The following is a 17,693-nucleotide window of genomic DNA, read 5'->3' as shown; positions in this document are numbered from 1 at the left end:
TGGGGACCACGTCTCGGCCCCATCTGCCGATGACTCCTCTCCGCCTAGGGAGGCAGCACAGGGCTCGTCAGGCCCCTCCTTCCCTCTCATCTCTATGGCGGAAGTGAGTTGTTCCAGCCGAAACACAACAACATCCTCGGTGGCGGGGTTAAATGGACTCGTCCAAACGAGGGGGATACGTCTTACCATCAAATCTTAAAATCCGAGACGTAATCCAGGAGAAAGCAATCTTCAAAATATAGAGCACCACGCGGTTGTCCTTGTCCGCTGGTGTGGAGGGAGAACGGTCCGGGCAGCTGCCCGGGTGTCAGCGCTCGGCCAGCTGCGCTCGCGCCCCCGCCGGCGGCCGACGGAGCCGGTGGGGCCGGCCGGGCGCGCAGGGGCGGGCCAGGTCTTCCGGCGCCGGCACCGCCTCTTGCCGAGGTGATCTGGTCTCCTCGGGGAGGGCCGTTTCGTGCCCCGCGGGTCCCGGACGGGGGTTCTGGGAGGTGGGAGACAGTTCTAGCCGTGAGGCCCTTGTCCTGTGCGAGCGCGGGCGCGCCTCGAGCCCCCGGGCCTGGCCAGGCTGGGCGCGGGGCTCCGCTCCTCCCGCGTCCCTGGACCGTGGAGGTTCGCCGGCGCTGGCGGCGGGAGAAATTTAACCCCGACAGGAAGTCCTCCCTGCGTCCGCCGGGGTCTCCCGATGCGGAGCCGAATAACTTTGTGTTTTTGCGTTCAGCCTGTCTCTTGCGGCTCGTGGCGCGCGGGGAGGTTTCGGCGTACCTGCGGAGGGCGTACCTGTGCGTGAGGAGTAAGGGCAAGATCCAGCCTGAGTGACCCGCGTGCCAGCCTCTCCGCGTCAGGTGAGGCTGGGGGAAACCCTAGGCTCCGGCCTGACCCAGAGGAGGCATCAGTCAGCGTCTGCCCGGTACTCTGCAGACCCGGGCCTTGGGGGCACCGAAGGGACGAGACTTCCCAGGCACTGCCCTGGCAAAGTCCCCTGCTCACGGGGGGTCGAGGGTGAGGGAGCAGACAAGCTCATCACAGAGCAAAGGTGGCCGCGTTGGGAAGGAGGATGGGGTTGGTTCGTGTTGACTTCCTGAAGAAGTGGAATCTTGAATAGCACTGAGAATGAGGGAAGAACCTGGGTTTGGGGCAAAAGTGAAAAGAGGGGTGGCCTGTTTGACGGTTTGTGGGGGACACCAGAGGGGGTTTGTGGAAGAAGAGAGAGTTGGACCAGAGCTGGGAGTTTTCAGATGGGAAACTGCCAGATGGAGTTAGACTAGAGGGCAGAAGTGAGCAAGAAGCCCTGCTCATCCTAAGGGTATATATAGGATAAATCAGTCCAGCAATCCTTTCAGGATGAATTGAGCAGGAAGAAAAGAGTTGGACCAGAGCTGGGAGTTTTCAGATGGGAAACTGCTAGATGGAGTTAGACTAGAGGGCAGAAGTGAGCAAGAAGCCCTGTTCATCCTAAGGGTATATATAGGATAAATCAGTCCAGCAATCCTTTCAGGATGAATTGAGCAGGTGCTGTGTACTCGGAACCAGGTATACTGAGATTCCACTGATGAATAGGATACAGTCGCTGCCATTAAAGAATTGTCTACTAGTAGGAGAGACCAGACAAGATTAACACCTGTGGAAAGAGAACTGATGATAGAGGTAGTCTTGGGCCGATTGCCAGCTGAGAGGCAGAGCCAGCTTGATCTCTGAGTGGTATGTGGACTGCCTCCCTGACTTCAGGGGCAAAGAGACAAACCAGTACACTTTGAAGAGAGTTGCCCACCCCTGAGGAATTAACATGTGATGTGAAGCTGGAATGTTTATGGGGACTGGAGAGCTTTAACCTGTAGAAGAAGCAAGGGGGTGATGGCAGAGTTGCCTTTGAATATCTGAAAGGCTCCTTTGTGGGAAAGGGGTGGGACTTATTCTGTGTGTGACTCTTGATATCAGAATTAAGATTAGCAGTTTAAAGCACTGAGAGACAAAGTCCTTCCATAGAGGGAGTCTCTGAGTAGAACTTTGAAAAGACTGGAATGACCTGCTGGGAGAGGTGGTGAATTCCCTGTCAGGGGAGGTGTGTAAGCTGAACCTTCTTAGCTAAGAAATTTGACTGTTCCCTCTCCTTCTCAGCTCATATTCAGTTACTGATGAAGTTCTGGTTCTCAAGTCTGTTCTTCCCTTCCCACTCCCTCCCCTAGTCCTGTTGTAGCCTTTCGTCATCTCTCAGCAATAATAATGTAATTAGAGCAGCTCATACTGAGTGCTTAGTGCTTGCCAGGAGCTGCTTCAAGTGCTTTACAGATGTTAACTCACCCTATTCTGGAGAGGACCCCTTCAAGGTAGCTATTGTGAATATCCCTTTTTTATAGATTGGGGAATCCGAGGCACTTAGGGGTGAGGGAACATGCCCTTGATCACACAGTGAACTGATGAGAGAGCTGGGGTTCCAACCCAGGCAGTCTGGCTTTAGAGTCCCTGCTCTTAACCACCAACCTGCTGTGTTTTACATGTGTTATTTTATTCCATATTTACAGATAAGAAAGTAGACTCAGAGCTTGAGTGATTGGCTTAAGGTCAGAGAGCAGGTTACCGGATACCTGGGATTCGGACCCTGGGCCATTGGATGTGGAAACCCTGCACTCTGCATATCACTCTGCCACATCCCATTGCATTGTCTGGAAATGGCACGACTGTGGTGCCCTCTAACTGGACTCCTTGCCCAACCCTTTCTGCCTTAAATTGACAAACTGCTTTTTTTTTTTTTTTTATATTTATTTATTTGGCTGCACCGGGTCTTGGTTGTGGAACGCAGGCTGTTCGATCTTTGCTGGGGCATGTGGGATCTAGTTCCTTGACCAGGGATCGAACCCAGGCCCCCTGCACTGGGGGTGCAGAGTCTTAGCCACTGGCCCACCAGGAGAGTCCCTTAAATTGGCAAGTTTTACGTCAGAGTCTGAGGTTTGGTGTGTGTGTGTCAGTGAGGTTTTCAAGTTCAGTCTTAGCTTTCACTGACTTCTCAGAGCAGTCTGTGGCCCCTTGGATAGTGACGAGCCAGTCTTCACCCGACGGCTGGAGTTAGCTTTCTGATGCGCAGATTCAGTGTTGGACAGTGACACATGGACTCTTCACCGCCCCTGGGACAGAGTCCAGATGCCTGGTTATTCAGGGCCCCAGGAGATCAGATTCCAGTCTTCCTTTTCTTCTCACCCCCATCATGGCGTCTCACTACCCTGGTGAAGTTTACCTGCCTGTCTGTCCTCCATCCTGGCAGCTTCGCAAGGGCTGGGGCTGGCAGGGGTTCACAGTGAGCATGTGCTGTCAACCACACTGGATGCCGTCACAGAATTCAGGCCAGAGGGGTGTGTGGACTGGTAGCTTTGAGGCTCTCCCCGTCTCCCATCCCAAGAGTCTGTGGTCCTCTGCCAGCATGTGCGGCTGCAGAGCAGAGAAGGGCCATGATGGCTGGGGACAGGGCTGGGCCTGGAAGGATGTGAACGGGTGACATGCCGATCAGGCAGAAAGTGTAACCACATTCTGACCTGGCTCCTCTTGCAGGGTGGCCCCTGGGTGGGGTGAAGCGCCACCGTCTTTGCTCTGGTCCCTGACCTCAGCGTGGGCCACCGGCTACAGGATGAACTGTCGTTCGGAGGTGCTGGAGGTGTCGGTGGAGGGGCGGCAGGTGGAAGAGGCCATGCTGGCCGTGCTGCATACGGTGCTCCTGCACCGCAGCACCGGCAAGTTCCACTACAAGAAGGAGGGCACCTACTCCATCGGCACCGTGGGCACCCAGGATGTGGACTGCGACTTCATTGACTTCACCTATGTGCGTGTCTCCTCGGAGGAGCTGGACCGTGCTCTGCGCAAGGTCGTCGGGGAATTCAGGGTAAGGTGGGGTGCAGTGGGCGGCAGGTGGCTGCTGCGTGTCATCACCTCCTCGCTGTTGGACCAGCTTCCCCTTCCTGGGTGTGCATATCAGGTTCTTTCAGGTTCTCGGGAACAGGCGTGTTCAGAGCTCCTCTGGGTGGGGAGTGCTTGGTAGGGGGGTCGGTGAGGGGGCCTTGTAAAAATACCAGCAAAGAGAGCAGGAAGCCCTTGGAGCACGGGCGGCCAGGGCCCCTGGGCTGATCATCGCCTCTGCACTCTTGGCCTCCTCTCTTCTGACACCTCTCTGCTTCTGCTTCCACACTGGGGCCTTTCTCATACGAGATTCCCTGAGAGGGAGGGCTGCTGGGCTCAGGCAGTGGCTGTCCCAGAGAAGGGTCCTGTGGGCGGTGTGGCAGGTGTCTGTGTGGGCCTGTAGGGGCCAGGAGAAAAGTGGAAGGGACACGCCAGGCTGCTCACATTGGTCATCTCGGGGCGGGAATGGAGGTGTGATTTTTAATTCTGTCTTCATTCAGGGTTGCAGTGTTTCACTCTTTCAGTGAGTGCATATTTTTAAAATTTAACCAAGGGAATTTCTTGAGCTGCCCTTCCTGAGATTGGAGGAGGAGCGTTGTCTGTCTGGCTTCCATTCCATAGACGTGTGATCCTCATAGGGGCTGGGCTCTCTACCAGCCACAGGGTACTCCCCACCCTCCCATCACTCCAAGCCTAGAAAGGACACGTTCATGAGTTTCCCAGCCCCCCTTCAGGGGAGGCAGTGGTATTCAGACCCCTGTCCTCCAGATGCCTATGAGAGGCACATGAAACAGTGCACTCTTAAGGGCATGGACTCGAGCCAGGCTCTACCACCCACAAGTGTGTGATCTTGGGCAAGTGACTCTGCTCCTCTGGACTGTAGTTTCACTATATGTAAATTTGGAATGAAAGCTGTACCCATCTCATTGGGTATGTGCACCACGAGGATTAAGTGAGTCAAATATGTCAAATGCTGGAAAGCCTTCACACAGGAAACACTGTAGAAGTGGCAGCTGTTGTTACTGTCAGCAGAGGGAATGGGAGCTTGGTTTCTCAGTAAAGGAGAGACTTACTTCCTGATGGGCTGTTAAGGAGTTGAGGGAGGCATCCTTACTTTTGGGTTGACCCTAACTCAGAGAGAAAGGTAGAAAGCTGCTTTAGGGTCTTGGCTACACTGGGAGGAAGAGTGTGGGCCATCGCACCCCATGGGGGGACAGGCAGATTTATTAGACCAGGTGGCCCCATTTGCTTCTCAGAGGAGAAGGGGGAGAAGCTCTAGATGTGGTCTGTCCTTCCCCTCCCACCCGCTCTGTTCCTTGGCTTCTGTCTCTATTCAAGGATCACTGGGCTTTTCTTGAGAAACTGTGAGTTTAGGTTGTCTTCACGGGAATGAAGGAGGATTCTGCTCTTAAGAGGAGCCATTTGTGTCACTTTACACAAATCCGTTACTTTCTGGGTCTCGTCCCCTGCCCTCCCTGGAGGTCTGAGAAAGAGAGCGATTCTCTGGGGCGTAGGAAGCTGGCCCTCACAGGGTGAGAACCCAGTGGCGGCCTTGGCCTGCTCACTCTTGCTCCTCCTTCCCCAGGATGCTCTGCGCAACTCCGGGGGCGATGGGCTGGGGCAGATGTCCCTGGAGTTCTACCAGAAGAAGAAGTCTCGCTGGCCTTTCTCTGACGAGTGCATCCCCTGGGAAGTGTGGACGGTCAAGGTGCACGTGGTGGCCCTGGCCACGGAGCAGGAGCGGCAGATCTGCCGGGAGAAGGTGGGGGAGAAGCTCTGCGAGAAGATCATCAACATTGTGGAGGTGATGAACCGGCACGAATACCTGCCCAAGATGCCCACGCAGTCAGAGGTGGACAACGTGTTCGACACGGGCTTGCGGGACGTGCAGCCCTACCTCTATAAGATTTCCTTCCAGATCACCGACGCCCTGGGCTCGTCTGTCACCACCACTATGCGCAGGCTCATCAAAGACACCCTGGCCCTCTAGGCCTCTCCGGGGCCTCGGCACTCCTCGACGGCTTATGGGCCTTGGCTTCTGGGGATCGTACTGTTAGGCCCTTGGGGCTCTGGAACCCGCTCCGGGTCCTTGATGAAACTTGGAAGGGCCGCCCTGGGTTCCTCGTGGTGTGGTTGCCAGTCTCTGGTCGTCCTCGGCACCTTCACTGACGGTCAAGTCTGGCCTGCACTGTCTCTCCATACTCCTGGTTTTGGGGGGGAGGTTCCCCTTTCCTACACTGTACAGAGAAGCCATCGCTAGGATGGTGAATAAAGCTGAGAATGTGAGTTTGGGTTGAGCTCTCTCTCCCTTGACTGGTGTTAGGCCCTGAAACATTTTAACACTTTCTGGCAGAACTTTGAGGAACATCTGAATGTGTTGAGGGCATTATTCCAAGATGGGGGTGCATGATGGGATTGAAGATAGATTAAAGCTGATTGATCTTGTACTTTGTTGGACATTCACATAAGCAGGTGTGACCATGATGACACAGATCAGGATCTGCTGCTTTTGGATATGGCTGTGCTATTTCTCCTCCCTTCCTAAGGAAGCTATGACCTGCCTTTTATATTATCAGATGACCCCAAAGAATATCTCCTCTGTCTCCATAGAGCACACGCAGGCCCCCACTTCCACAGAAAGCGCATTTGACTTGGTGTCTTCTCCCTGTGGAGAGAGATTGGCCACCTTGAGGCTGGTGTCTGTGACACTTCGGGTTTGGGCTGACATGGGCTTCTGTGGTGGCTCAGACAGTAAAAAATCTGCCTGCAGTGCAGGAGACCTGTGTTCAATCCCTGGGTTGGGAAGATCCCCTGGAGAAGGTATGGCAACCCACCCCAGCATTCTTGCCTGGAGAAGTCCATGGACAGAGGAGCCTGGTGGGCTACAGTCCATGGGGTTGCAAAGAGTCAGACATGACAGAACAACTAACAGTTTCACTTTGGAATCTCATATCCATTTCTAGGCAAATATTGTCAGGATTAGTGTGCTTTTCATTGATTTATTCTTCCATATTTTACAATGCTTTTTGGTACACAGGGGCAAGCTCTAACCAAACTAAATGAACAGTCTATAAGCAAGCAGCAGTGCTAAAAGAGAAATGGCCAGGGTCTGGGGGTCTTGTCCATGGTCCTGGAGCAGATAGGTACCAGGATGGCCAGGAAGTGTTTGCACATTTTTCTCATTTCAGGCCACTTTTTGGTCATGTGTTATTTCATGAGGAGTTTTGTGATGTCATACCCTTGGCCTCTGGGGCACTGGTGAATTGGAGAACTCAGGAGGTTCTCAGGGGTTTGGAGATGGGGAAAGCCCATTATCAGCAAGTCCTTAATGAGATGTGATCCTACCTGGCTTGCTGCAGTCTGGGGGCCCTTTTTCTCCTTAGACCAGCTCATTTACTCTGAGGAGTTGGCTGATTCAGCTGTTCACTAACAGTGACTTTGTTTTAAACAGCGCTCAGGGTTGCTACAGGAGTTCTCAGGAGACCTGGGCAGGAGGGTCTTTCCTCCATCCCAGCTTCCCCAGACTTTGTGCTTTTCTGTAGCCAGGCTCTGCTCCAGACTTTCACCCTGGCTTGACTGTGGGACACCCAGTTGGCAGCAGGCTCCCTTCAGTGGGCAGTTCAATAGCATCTCTATCCCCCTTGGCATTGTGACTTCCCAGGGGTAGGGGACTGGTTTATTTAAGGTCAGGACAGGAGCCCTGGTGACAAATCTTTCCCCTTGATCTGTAACTCTCCTTGACCTCGGGCCTGAGCAGAGGAATGGGGGCAGGCCTTTAAATTCCTCCTCCCCTCCATCACACCTGGGACCAAGGGGGTACTGGCCTGCTTAGCCAGCCCCAGGAGGCTCCCAAGGCGGTGATGAAGGCTATGCATCACTAAGGTTCTAGACACTGCTCATTTGCCTCCTGTCCCAGTGGCACTTAGGTCGTTGGTTGTTTTTAGTAGCTAAGTTGTGTCTGACTCTTGTGACCCCATGGACTGTAGCCCGCCAGGTTCCTCTGTCCATGGGATTTCCCAGGCAAGAATATTGGAGTGGGTAGCCAGTTCCTTTTCCAGGGGATCTTCTGACCCAGGGATCAAACCCACATCTGCACTGGCAGACAGATTCTTTTCCACTGGGCCACCAGGGAAGCCCAAGCAGCGTTTAACTTTGGCCCAGGGACAGAAAGCCTAGGAGCAGGGATGGCCCTTGCTTGTCCTGTGTCTTGCTCAGTGGGGGCAGCACCGTGGCCAGCACCTGGAATGTGGTCTAGAATGGCTTAAGGGTTCTGAGAGAGGGCTATCTCCTGACCTTTTCTAAGGGGGAGGGAGAGCTCTGGGGACAGGACTCCTGGCTTTGTCTGGTTGTGTGCATGGGTCGGTTCACATGAGTGGGCGTGTGGGCCTTTGGGCTGAGAAGTACACCGGTCTCCGGGATTCTGGGCGGTAGCTATGAGCCCTTTCTTTGTCTAGAAAGAGCCTCCTCGCTCGGCGCCAGGGGTGGGGGCGCACGGCGCCTGGGATCCGCCCCTTGGGCCCCTCCCCGACGCAGCTGCCGCCCACCCGCCGACCTTGGGCTCCGGCACATCTGGCGGTCCTCAGCGCATCTGGGCAGCCGGCGCCGAAGCATGAACAGCTCGCAGGCGGGCCCCGCAGCCCGGGGCGCCTGGCAGAGCTTCTGCTGCAACCACTCGGGGGTGCCGCCGGAGCCCCCCGAGGGGCCGCGCGCCGTGCAGGCGGCGGTGCTGGGCGTGCTATCGCTGCTTGTGCTCTGCGGGGTCCTCTTCCTGGGCGCCGGCCTCCTGCTCCGCGCCCAGGGTTTAACGGCGCTGCTGGCCCGAGAGCTGCGATCGTCCCGGGAGGGCGAGCCCGGCGGCGCCAGCGTCGATGACGACTCCTAGGCGCCCGGCTGCGTTCGGGGGTCGCGGCCTCCTGGCGGCCCGTGGACTCCACGCCAGACTTTGAGGGAGCGGCCCCCCAGCACCCGACATCTGCAGCGGGGAGCCCTGCCGCGATGCTGGTGAGAGTGCGCACAGGTGACAGAGACGCAGCCCTCCCAGGCCCCGGCTTCTTCTTTCTCCCCTCCTCTCCTTCCGGAAGCCTTTCCCCTCAGAGGCGATTCGAGTAAGATTCCTCACTGTGGCCTCCCTCTCGAGGTACAGGTACGGATGGGGGTGTGGGTTGAGAAGCAGGGGCTTGGATGACCCTGGGGGATGGAGAGGTGTGCTGCCCCCTCCCCCTCAGGCTGGGGGGAATGCACGTGGCCCAGAGCAAGCAGCTTTGGGGTGTGCTTGGGGGGGGTAGGTGACAAGGTTCCTAACAGCCGGGAGGCCTCAGAAGCACGTTGCTCCAGGAGGCTGGAGCTGAGGATTCCCAGCTGTAGGGGCTCCATCTGGCCCTCCTGCCTCTCTCTCCCCAAGGACAGGAACCATCTGGAGGGAAGGGCCTGGGTGGCCTAAAGACAAGGTAATTCTAGGCCAAGGCTGTCTCGGGCCAAGCCACAGGGGCCAGTGAGGGAAGCCTTCTCTGTCCTTCTCTATTTCGCGGTCGCACCTAGGGGTTCCTGGGAGGTTTTTGTGGGTGCGGCTGTTCACTGGAGGTGCCTCTGATCTCTCTTGCCCCTTCCACTGTAGAGCCCCTCTCCTGTCTGCCAAGGCAGAGGCAGGGTCCTGGCTGGCCCCTGAGAGGGGAGGGCGGGGTGCGTGAGGAGGGGCCGGTGAGGGTGAGGGGCCTGAGTGGGCAACGTGCAGCTAAGCAGCTGTGAAGGCGACGACGTGTGATCCCTCCGTAGAGGAGCCCAGGATTTGGTGTTAATCCCGGGCAGCTGTGCGCACTGGACTTGCTGAGCTGTGGACTTCTCACCTCAGGCACGCCGCCCCCACCCCCTTGGAGAGAGGGCTGGCCAGGGCAGTGAGGGGTGAGTGTGACTGCTCCTGGCCCAAGGGCAGCAGTGCTGGGCCCAGGGACATTCCCCACTGCCCTTTGCTGTGTCCTGGGGGAGGGGCTGGAACGCCTTCTCTTTCCTGTATCCAGTTCACCTGCCCCTTGCCCACAACATTCTGCTGTATTTCCGTCCTGTCTCCCATCTCCTGCCTGTGTGCCTTCCTCCTTCTCCAGCTGGGCCGGAGTCTCCATGTCTGCTGTGAGGCCTTCATTTTACAAATGGGAAAGCTCAGAGGGAAGAAAGTGACCTGCTCGAGTGAATGACAGAGCTGAAACTGGACTCTGGGGCTCCTGATTGATTTCGAGCTCCGGGGTGGGAGTGGTATCCCTGAGCGAGGACCCTTTGGGTCTCCCCTTTTGCTCTGTTCTCTCTTTCCCTGATTTCTCATCACTCTTTGAGATGCTGATGCAAAATATGGTGTCTCTCCCCCAAAGAATGAACCTTCACACCACACATTTGGCATATGGTTTCTGGGACTCGCACCCCAACTCCCCCCTCCCCCTTGGTGTCCTCTCTCCCACCCCTACTCCCCAGCAGCCTTTCTGGATACCTGCTTGCTGCTGCGAATGGCCTCCCAGGTGCCCCAACAACTCCCTGGTAACTGGGCTCAGCTTTTCTAGCCTGAACATGAGGGCGGGGTGAGCTCAGAGGGTCAGCTGGAATATACATCTGAGGAAATCCAAGTGGACAGGGCAGAGGGACCAGAGGTCAAGATGATGACTGGGGTTGGCCTTTAGGTTCAAGTCTGGGTGGTGTTAGGGGTGTAGGGAGATTTGATGGCAGGAAAGGCTGTGTCTGCTCACACCCAGGCAGGACTGGGGACGGAGCGATGGGGTGAAGAAGGGGTAGGCAAAGACTTTCTTCATCCAACTTCCTGTCTTTGCTGTCCCTTCAGCTCAGTGCCTGGGAAGCTGGCCCATGGTGTGTGCTGTGGAGGACCTCAGTGTTCCTGGAGGAAGAGCCTGAGACGTTTGCTAAGAAACTCTGACCCTGGTCAAGGCTGTCAGACTGAGTGGGGAGGGAAAGAATTCGGAAAATTGGGAAATGGGTGTTGTTGTCACGCCATCTGTCAGGCTCAGGTTGGGAGTGGCAGGGATGATGACTGCAGGTCAGTGTGCCGTGGAGTGAGGCCAGGCATTTGGATCCCAACAAGCTCCATTAGCCCGCACTGTCCTTGATGGAAAGGCTGGGTCCATGCATGCGTGGACATCTTGGCTTACTCTTCCTCTAAACCCTGAGTCTCACCCTGAGGTGGAAAGGACTGTCATTGCTTGACTCCCTTTCCAGCAAAGATGGGGGCGGCTATCTATTACAGATTCCCAAACCTGGCATGGTGTGTCTCCCAGAGCGCTTTCCTCCAGTCCTACCGGCCACACAAGGAAACTTTGATCCACATACAGTACAGATGACAGCCTTTGAGAAACCTGGACTGTGGTGAGACCTCAACCTGGGATTCCTGCACACAGCTGCTGCCCCTGACCTGCTCCATCCAACCTCCTGAAGTGCTCATGGTGTGGCCTGGGTGGTCAGCCCCCAGGAAAGAATGGGCCTCCTGGCAACTGTTGTGCGTCCTGGGCACTGAAGTGGCCACACCCTCAGGATGCTCAGTGCTCCAGATGCTGACAGACTCATGCCTGCTGGGCCTAATCCCATCTCTGGTGCTGGGTGGCTGTGGTCTGACAGCCTAGTGACTTGTCCCTCCTGAGGGCGGTAGGCCAGTGTCCCAAATTTGAAGGTCTTGGGTGCCCCAGCAGTGCCTCATCACTGCCCTGTCACTTCCTGTGGCTTGTTATTAAATATGCTGGTAATGTAAAGTTGGAGTATACAGTCAATGTTTCCAGCTCCTGACTCTTGGAATTAGTGGTAACCCTGGGCCAATGGTAAAGAGCCCACCTGCCAGTGCGGGAGACATGAGATGCGGGTTGGATCCCTGGGTCAGAAAGATCCCCTGGAGGAGGACATGGCAACCCATTCCAGTGTTCTTGCCTGGAGAATCCCATGGACAGAGAAGTCTGGTGGGCTCCATAGAGTTGCAGAGTTGGACATGACTGAAGTGACTTAGCACGCAGCATGTTGGGCCCGCTCCAGTTTGGACTGTTTCAGATCCTGAAATAGCAACCCCAGCCACAGCCCGGCTCCGTTGGTCTCTTCTCAGTGCTAGCTTTTCCCTCTCCACACCCAGATCCACATCTACTGGTAGGTAGGAGGTGGGGCAGTGACTCTCACACCGACTCTCTACTGCCTCCCTGTGGTCAGTGTGGGCAAGATTGCGGGGAGAAATAGAAACCTCAGATATGTAGGTGGCACCACCCTAATGGCAGAAAGTGAAGAGGAACTAAAGAGCCTTTTGATAAGGTGAAAGAGGAGATTGAAAAAGCTGGCTTAAAACTCAACTTTCAAAACTAAGATCATGGCTTTTGGTCCCATTGCTTCATGGCAAATAGATGGGGAAACAATGGAAACAGTTACAGACTTATTTTTTTGGGCTCCAAAATCACTGCAGATGGTGACTGCAGCCATGAAATTAAAAGTCGCTTGCTCCTTGGAAGAAAAGCAGTGACCAACCTAGACAGCATACTAAAAAGCAGAGACATTACTTTACCAACAAAGGTCTGTCTTGTCAAAGCTATGGTTTTTCCAGTAGTCGTGTATGGATGTGAGATTTGGACTGGAAAGAAGGCTGAGCACCAAAGCATTAATGCTTTCGAACTGTGGTGCTGGAGAAGACTCTGGAGAGTCTAAAGGAAATCAGTCCTGACTATTCATTGGAAGGACTGATGCTAAAGCTGAAACTCCAGTCCTTTGGCCACCTGAGGCGAAGAGCCAACTCTTTAGAAGAGACCCTGATGTTGGGAAAGACTGAAGGCAGGTGGAGAAGGGGATGACAGAGGATGAGATGGCTGGATGGCATCACTGATTCAATGGACGTGAGTTTGAGCAAACTCTGAGAACTAGTGAAGGACAGGGAATCCTGGTGTGCTGCACTCCATCCGGTTGCAAAGAGCTGGACACGACTGAGTGGCTGAACAACAGCAATTGGGGGTCTGATCACGTTTTGGCCAGAGCTTCTGCCTCTACATGAGAGTGAATTTTGTGAGCATATGCATGGAATTCTATATTATAAACCTTCATGAATCTCAGTCTCTTCATCCCTAAAATGAAGGCAACAGTGTCATAAGGATCAAATATATAGTGTGCTTGTCTATAGATAAAAGGCTTTCTACACTGTGTTTATCGTGTGATGTTATTTTTTTCTCCAAACCTGACCATCTCCACCCTGTAGAGCCACCCACCCTGTTTCTGGGAACATGTCATTTGTCTTTTCCATGAGTGTTTTTTTTTTAACTTTTTATTGTGTAACTTTTTATTGTGTATAGCTGATAACAGCGTTCTGATAGTTTCAGGTGAACAGCAAAGACAGAGAAGAAGCTATATGACATCACTTATATGTACAGTCTAAAAAGAAATGATACAGATGAACTTGCTTACACAACAGAAAGAGACTCACAGACTTAGAGAAGGAACTTATGGTTGCTGGGGAAAGGGATAGTCAGGGAGTTTGGGATGGGTATGTACACACTGCTATATTTAAAATGGAAAACCAGGAAGGTCCTACTGCATAGCACAGGGAACTTTGCTCAGTGTTATGTGGCAGCCTGAATGGGAAGGGAATTTGAGGGAGAATGGATACATGTATATGTATGGCTGAGTCCATGAGTGTTTGTTTATTTATTTATTTTCCCTTTTTGGCTTTTTTTTTTAACAAGCAGTTGCATTGCGGGCTCAATGTTAACATGTTCCACCAAACATCAAACTGGTGTTTCTTGAAAACAGGGCCCCTGGCTAAAGCATGTCTCCAGGCTCCCTGGTAATTGACAAGGTAGTCGCATGAGTGTTTATTGAATGCCTGCTCTGTGCCAGGCCTGCTCTGGGGCTGGGGATGAGATGAATGATACAGAGGCCCTGCCTTCAAGGAGCACACAGTCCAGTAAGAGCGCTGCTCACAAGACTGAAGTTAACACAGACAAGAAGTGCTGAGTATCGACAAAGCCAAGCGCAGAGAGTGACTGGCTCGGCTCTTAGAGGAAGGGGTACTGAAAGCATTCACCGGGCAAAGAAGGGGAGGAAGAAGATTCTGGACAGAGACACAGAGGGGCGTAGGGCTGGAGGTGCCCTAGAAGCAGGTAGGTAGAGTAGGTTGTGAGGGGCCGTGAGACCAGAGGGGTGGCAGTCTGGATGGGAGAGTTTATCCTGGAGGCAGCAAGAGGTCTGGAGGGGTCTGGAGGGTTTTAAGCTGGAAATGACATGGTAAGATCTGAATCTTAGGGAATTGGGGGTAAGTCTGAGGGTGGGAGCAGGCTGGACGTAGAGAGACAGCAAGGAGGCTGTGGTCACAGCCTGACAAAAATGATGATGGCCTGGACTAGGGTGGAAAGAAAAGGGGACAGGTCCAAGTGATGTTTGAGATTTAGGCTTTGGTCCCTAGTTGGGTGTGGAATGAAGTGGGGTGGAGGATGAAGCCCCAGCTCCTGGAATTAATTACCCAGGGGCTGGTGACGCCTCCCACCCACCGAGGGGGTGTGTTATCAGTTAGGATATTTTTGGTCTTAGTTTACAGGAAACCCTAAAGATATTTGGCTTGACCAGAGGGTAATTTATTGGCCCACATAACTGCAGAGCCTAGGGGCAGTTCTGGCCTCAGGCCGGCTGTGACTCAGGTCTGACTGTGAGAGCTGCTCTGGCCTCTCTGGCTTCCATGCCTTGGTCTGCAGCCTCTGGCAGCCTCTGGCAGCCTCTGGCAGGGTGGTCTAGTGGTTGGGGCAAGGGCTTGAAATCTCGTGGCTGGACTTGAAAGCTGGCCCCACATTCTCTGGCTATGTGACCTGGGTAAGGTGCTTAGTCCCTTGCGGTTCAAATCTCTCCTCTTTAGAGTGAGGAGAAACAGGGCGTTAGGATAAACTGAGATCCATACATGTAGAGAGCCTGGCCCAGTAAGAGTGCCTGTGATCAGTCTCGGCCTCCACGTGAGGCAGCAGGCATCTCAAGTTCAAATCCATCAGGAAGGACGGGTGATCTCCCAGGTCCCTCAGGCCAAGCCCCACAGCAGTTGTGACTGTGTGCCAACGCTGGGGTACTGTGTTGCTGGTATGGAATGTTCTAGGCCTAGTTCACATGCTCTGCTCAGACATCCCAGACCACAGGGCCCAAAGGAGAAGGATGTCTCCTCACCAGATCTAAGCCTGTTTTAGTTCGGGGGTGAACAGAGGCTGGGTGTCCATAAACTCACTCATGGGCAGAGGCTTGGCGGATGAGTCCAGTTTGGGTGTGTTGAGTCTGAAGCACGGCAGTGGGGTCATCCAAGGTGTACAATTAGTGTATGGGGCTGGGGCTCACAGAGAGACTCCCGGGCCAGGGTGTTGCTAGAGGCAGAAAATGGAGCTGTGGGAAGGGGCCAGGTGGGCTGAGAAGAGAGGAGGCGAGCTGGCCACCCCTGAGAGGCAGGCAGGGGCCAGGGAGGCGGGGAACACGGGGATCCAGTTCTCTTGGGAGTCAGGGAATGAAGGATTTCGGACCTGGGGAGTGTCCATGCTCCCCACAATTCTGGAGGCAGAAGGCTTCTTTCTGGACCACCTGGCTTCCCTGAGTTACCCACCCCCACTCCCACTGCCTTAAACCTGGGTGATGGGGAGGGGTGGGAGGAGCCCCCATGCAGAAGAAAGTGGGAACATGGTCCCCCTGGGCTGGCAAACCCACTGCAGGGAGAGAGGTGGGCTTCTTTCCTTCAGTTTACTGCTCTGTATGTGTGACTGCTCTAACACGAGCGCACACACACACACGCACACACGGCTCACCAAGGCAAAACAAAACAGCGCAGAGCCCACACAAATGAGCTCATCCGACTCCACGGCTCCTGTGCCTCCCTTCCAAGTGCAGGGACTTCTGCACTGCTGCATCCTGCTGGGCAGGCAGCGTTTGCAGCCACGTCCTCCATGCCCATGGTTCCTCTGCTTACCAGACTCCACAGGACCCTCTCGTTTGTCTGGTTGCTTGCTCTCTCCTCACATACTAACTGCAAAATCCAACCACTTTCAACTCTGCCTCCACACCCTGCCTCCCATCTCCCATACTCTGCTCAGATGCCCTCAACTCCTACTTCTCACAAAAAGGAGGTGCCTACAGACATGACTCCCTCTGCTCTGTCCCCACACCTCCTCTGGAGCCAGGGGCTTTCCATGTGTCCCCAGGAGAGGACCACCCCCCACCCCCCCATACCACACACACACTGGATGCTGTCTCCACCTCTGCACCATACCCCTTCACTTTAGTTTCTTTAATGCTCCTTTAACCACTCCTCCTTTGCTGGCTCCAGCTTCAAAACACTCAGGTTTCTTCCACCTTAAAATAGCCCTTCTCTGCGCCTGGTGTGTGCGCCTCCTGTAACCACCCTGTGTCTTGCTTCATCTTTACAGCCAACCTTCTCCAAAGTTATCCACACTGGCCGTACCCCCCTCCCCTCCCCCTGCCTCCTTTAATCCTCTCCCACCTGACTTAGTCTACACTGGCGCTGCCTGGTCAAGATCAACCCCGGGATGGTTGCTTGAGCCTGCCTGTCCGTTCTTTTCTCAGCTGCTCTCCTGGTCACTCATCCTGCTGCTGACTGCTCCCTCCTCCTCACAGCGTCCCGGTGGCTTCTCTGACGGCTCCAGCAGGAGCTCAGCGAGAAGCTTGGTGACGTGCAGAGGAGAGGCTGAGACTGTGGGCTCCAGCACATTACTGGGTCCACATCCTGGGCCTGCCGCTCACTGCGTAACTGAGACCCTGTCCCTCGTCAATGGAAGCGGATAACACTCACTTGGGGAAACTCCTGAGATGAAGTGGATTTCAGAGGGTGGGCCCAGGGCCCTGGAGCACCTCCCTGGGTGAATCCAGGCTCCCCGGCTCCCAGCTGCCTGCCCTTGGGGAGGTCTCGCTTGGCCCTGTCCCTGCCTCACCTCTCTCTGGGGGTCCCGTGCCAGCGCCTCCTCTCTCTTTGCCCAGGGCGTGCATGCTGAGTGTCTCAGAATGGTCTGAGGGCTTCCTCTTCCCCTGCCTTCTTGTTCTGGCTGCTCCTCACCCTTTCCTGGCACTTAAATCGCCATCTAGAAACCATGGCTCTGAAAGCTGCAGCCCCAGCTGAACCTGGGCGCTGAAAGTCGCATCAATGCCTTGATCCATTCTGCAGGGCTTTCCTAGCAGCTAACTCTGGCAGCCGCTGGAGAACACGTCATGAATGAGGCAGAGGGGCCCCCGCCACAGAGCCCACATTCTGGTGGGAGGGGACGTTTGATGGACCTGTGAGCAAATACATGAATGAGGTCACTGCAGATGGTAATACAACAGGGCAATGGGGAGGAGACCTGCGTGCTGACTTTAGGTGCAGGTGGTCAGGGCAAGCCTCTCCAAGGAGGCGGCATCTGGGTCAAGACCTGCCCAGGAGGAGGATGCAGCCAGGCCAAGGGCTGGGACACAGTGTTCCTGCCAAAGGGACCATGGGTCAAAGGGTCCTGCTGTGGGAATGAGATGAGCCTGTCTGAGGGGCCGGAAGGAGGCTGGCGTGGCGCGAGCTTAATGAAGCGGTCGGGGAAGAAGGACTGTGATCCGGGTGCGCCGTCCTTGCTCCTGACCTGACTCCTGGCTTGGGACCACCTCCTCCCCAGCAGGTGTCCTCGAACCGCCCCCCCTCCTTCCCCTGCACAGCCCGACCACAAATGTGGTCCACTCTACCCCTTAGAAAGCTTTGCTCCATCTCTGGCTGCTGGCCTTACCTCTCACCCAGCCCCCATGTCCATGGGTCCTTCCTGGCCCCCTCTCCTCCACGGGCACCAGAGTGGTTCTTTTACAAAGGG

At 55.0% G+C, this 17,693-nt stretch overlaps 2 protein-coding genes across 6 annotated transcripts; both read left to right on the top strand.

Annotated features, from left to right (window-relative positions):
* The first annotated feature begins 287 nt into the window (after positions 1-287).
* On the top strand, positions 288-6,168 carry ATG101 (autophagy related 101). Of its 5 annotated transcripts, none has more exons than XM_055394348.2 (4): positions 288-423; positions 719-842; positions 3,541-3,868; positions 5,468-6,168. In XM_055394348.2, exons 3-4 carry the CDS (start codon positions 3,617-3,619, stop codon positions 5,870-5,872), a joined length of 657 nt encoding a protein of 218 aa, XP_055250323.1. In that variant the 5' UTR covers positions 288-423; positions 719-842; positions 3,541-3,616; the 3' UTR covers positions 5,873-6,168. The 5 variants fall into 5 exon arrangements, with proteins under 5 accessions (XP_055250323.1, XP_055250326.1, XP_055250325.1 ...); XM_055394350.2 differs by lacking the exon at positions 288-423 and adding an exon at positions 843-999 and having other exon boundaries at positions 430-812; XM_055394349.2 differs by lacking the exon at positions 288-423 and adding an exon at positions 470-488.
* Positions 6,169-7,969: 1,801 nt separating this feature from the next.
* SMIM41 (small integral membrane protein 41) lies at positions 7,970-13,018 on the top strand. Its single transcript, XM_088836890.1, has 3 exons — positions 7,970-9,025; positions 9,655-9,780; positions 10,703-13,018. Exon 1 carries the CDS (start codon positions 8,492-8,494, stop codon positions 8,762-8,764), a length of 273 nt encoding a protein of 90 aa, XP_088693016.1. The 5' UTR covers positions 7,970-8,491; the 3' UTR covers positions 8,765-9,025; positions 9,655-9,780; positions 10,703-13,018.
* The last annotated feature ends 4,675 nt before the right edge of the window (positions 13,019-17,693 follow it).

This window comes from Moschus berezovskii, chromosome 6, assembly GCF_049115385.1.
Source record: "Moschus berezovskii isolate FMDL1 chromosome 6, NW_MosBer_1.0, whole genome shotgun sequence".
NCBI classification, from domain to species: Eukaryota; Metazoa; Chordata; class Mammalia; order Artiodactyla; family Moschidae; genus Moschus; species Moschus berezovskii.
The sequence above is the reverse complement of the archived record's forward strand: the minus strand, read 5'-3'. Positions and strand labels throughout refer to the sequence as shown.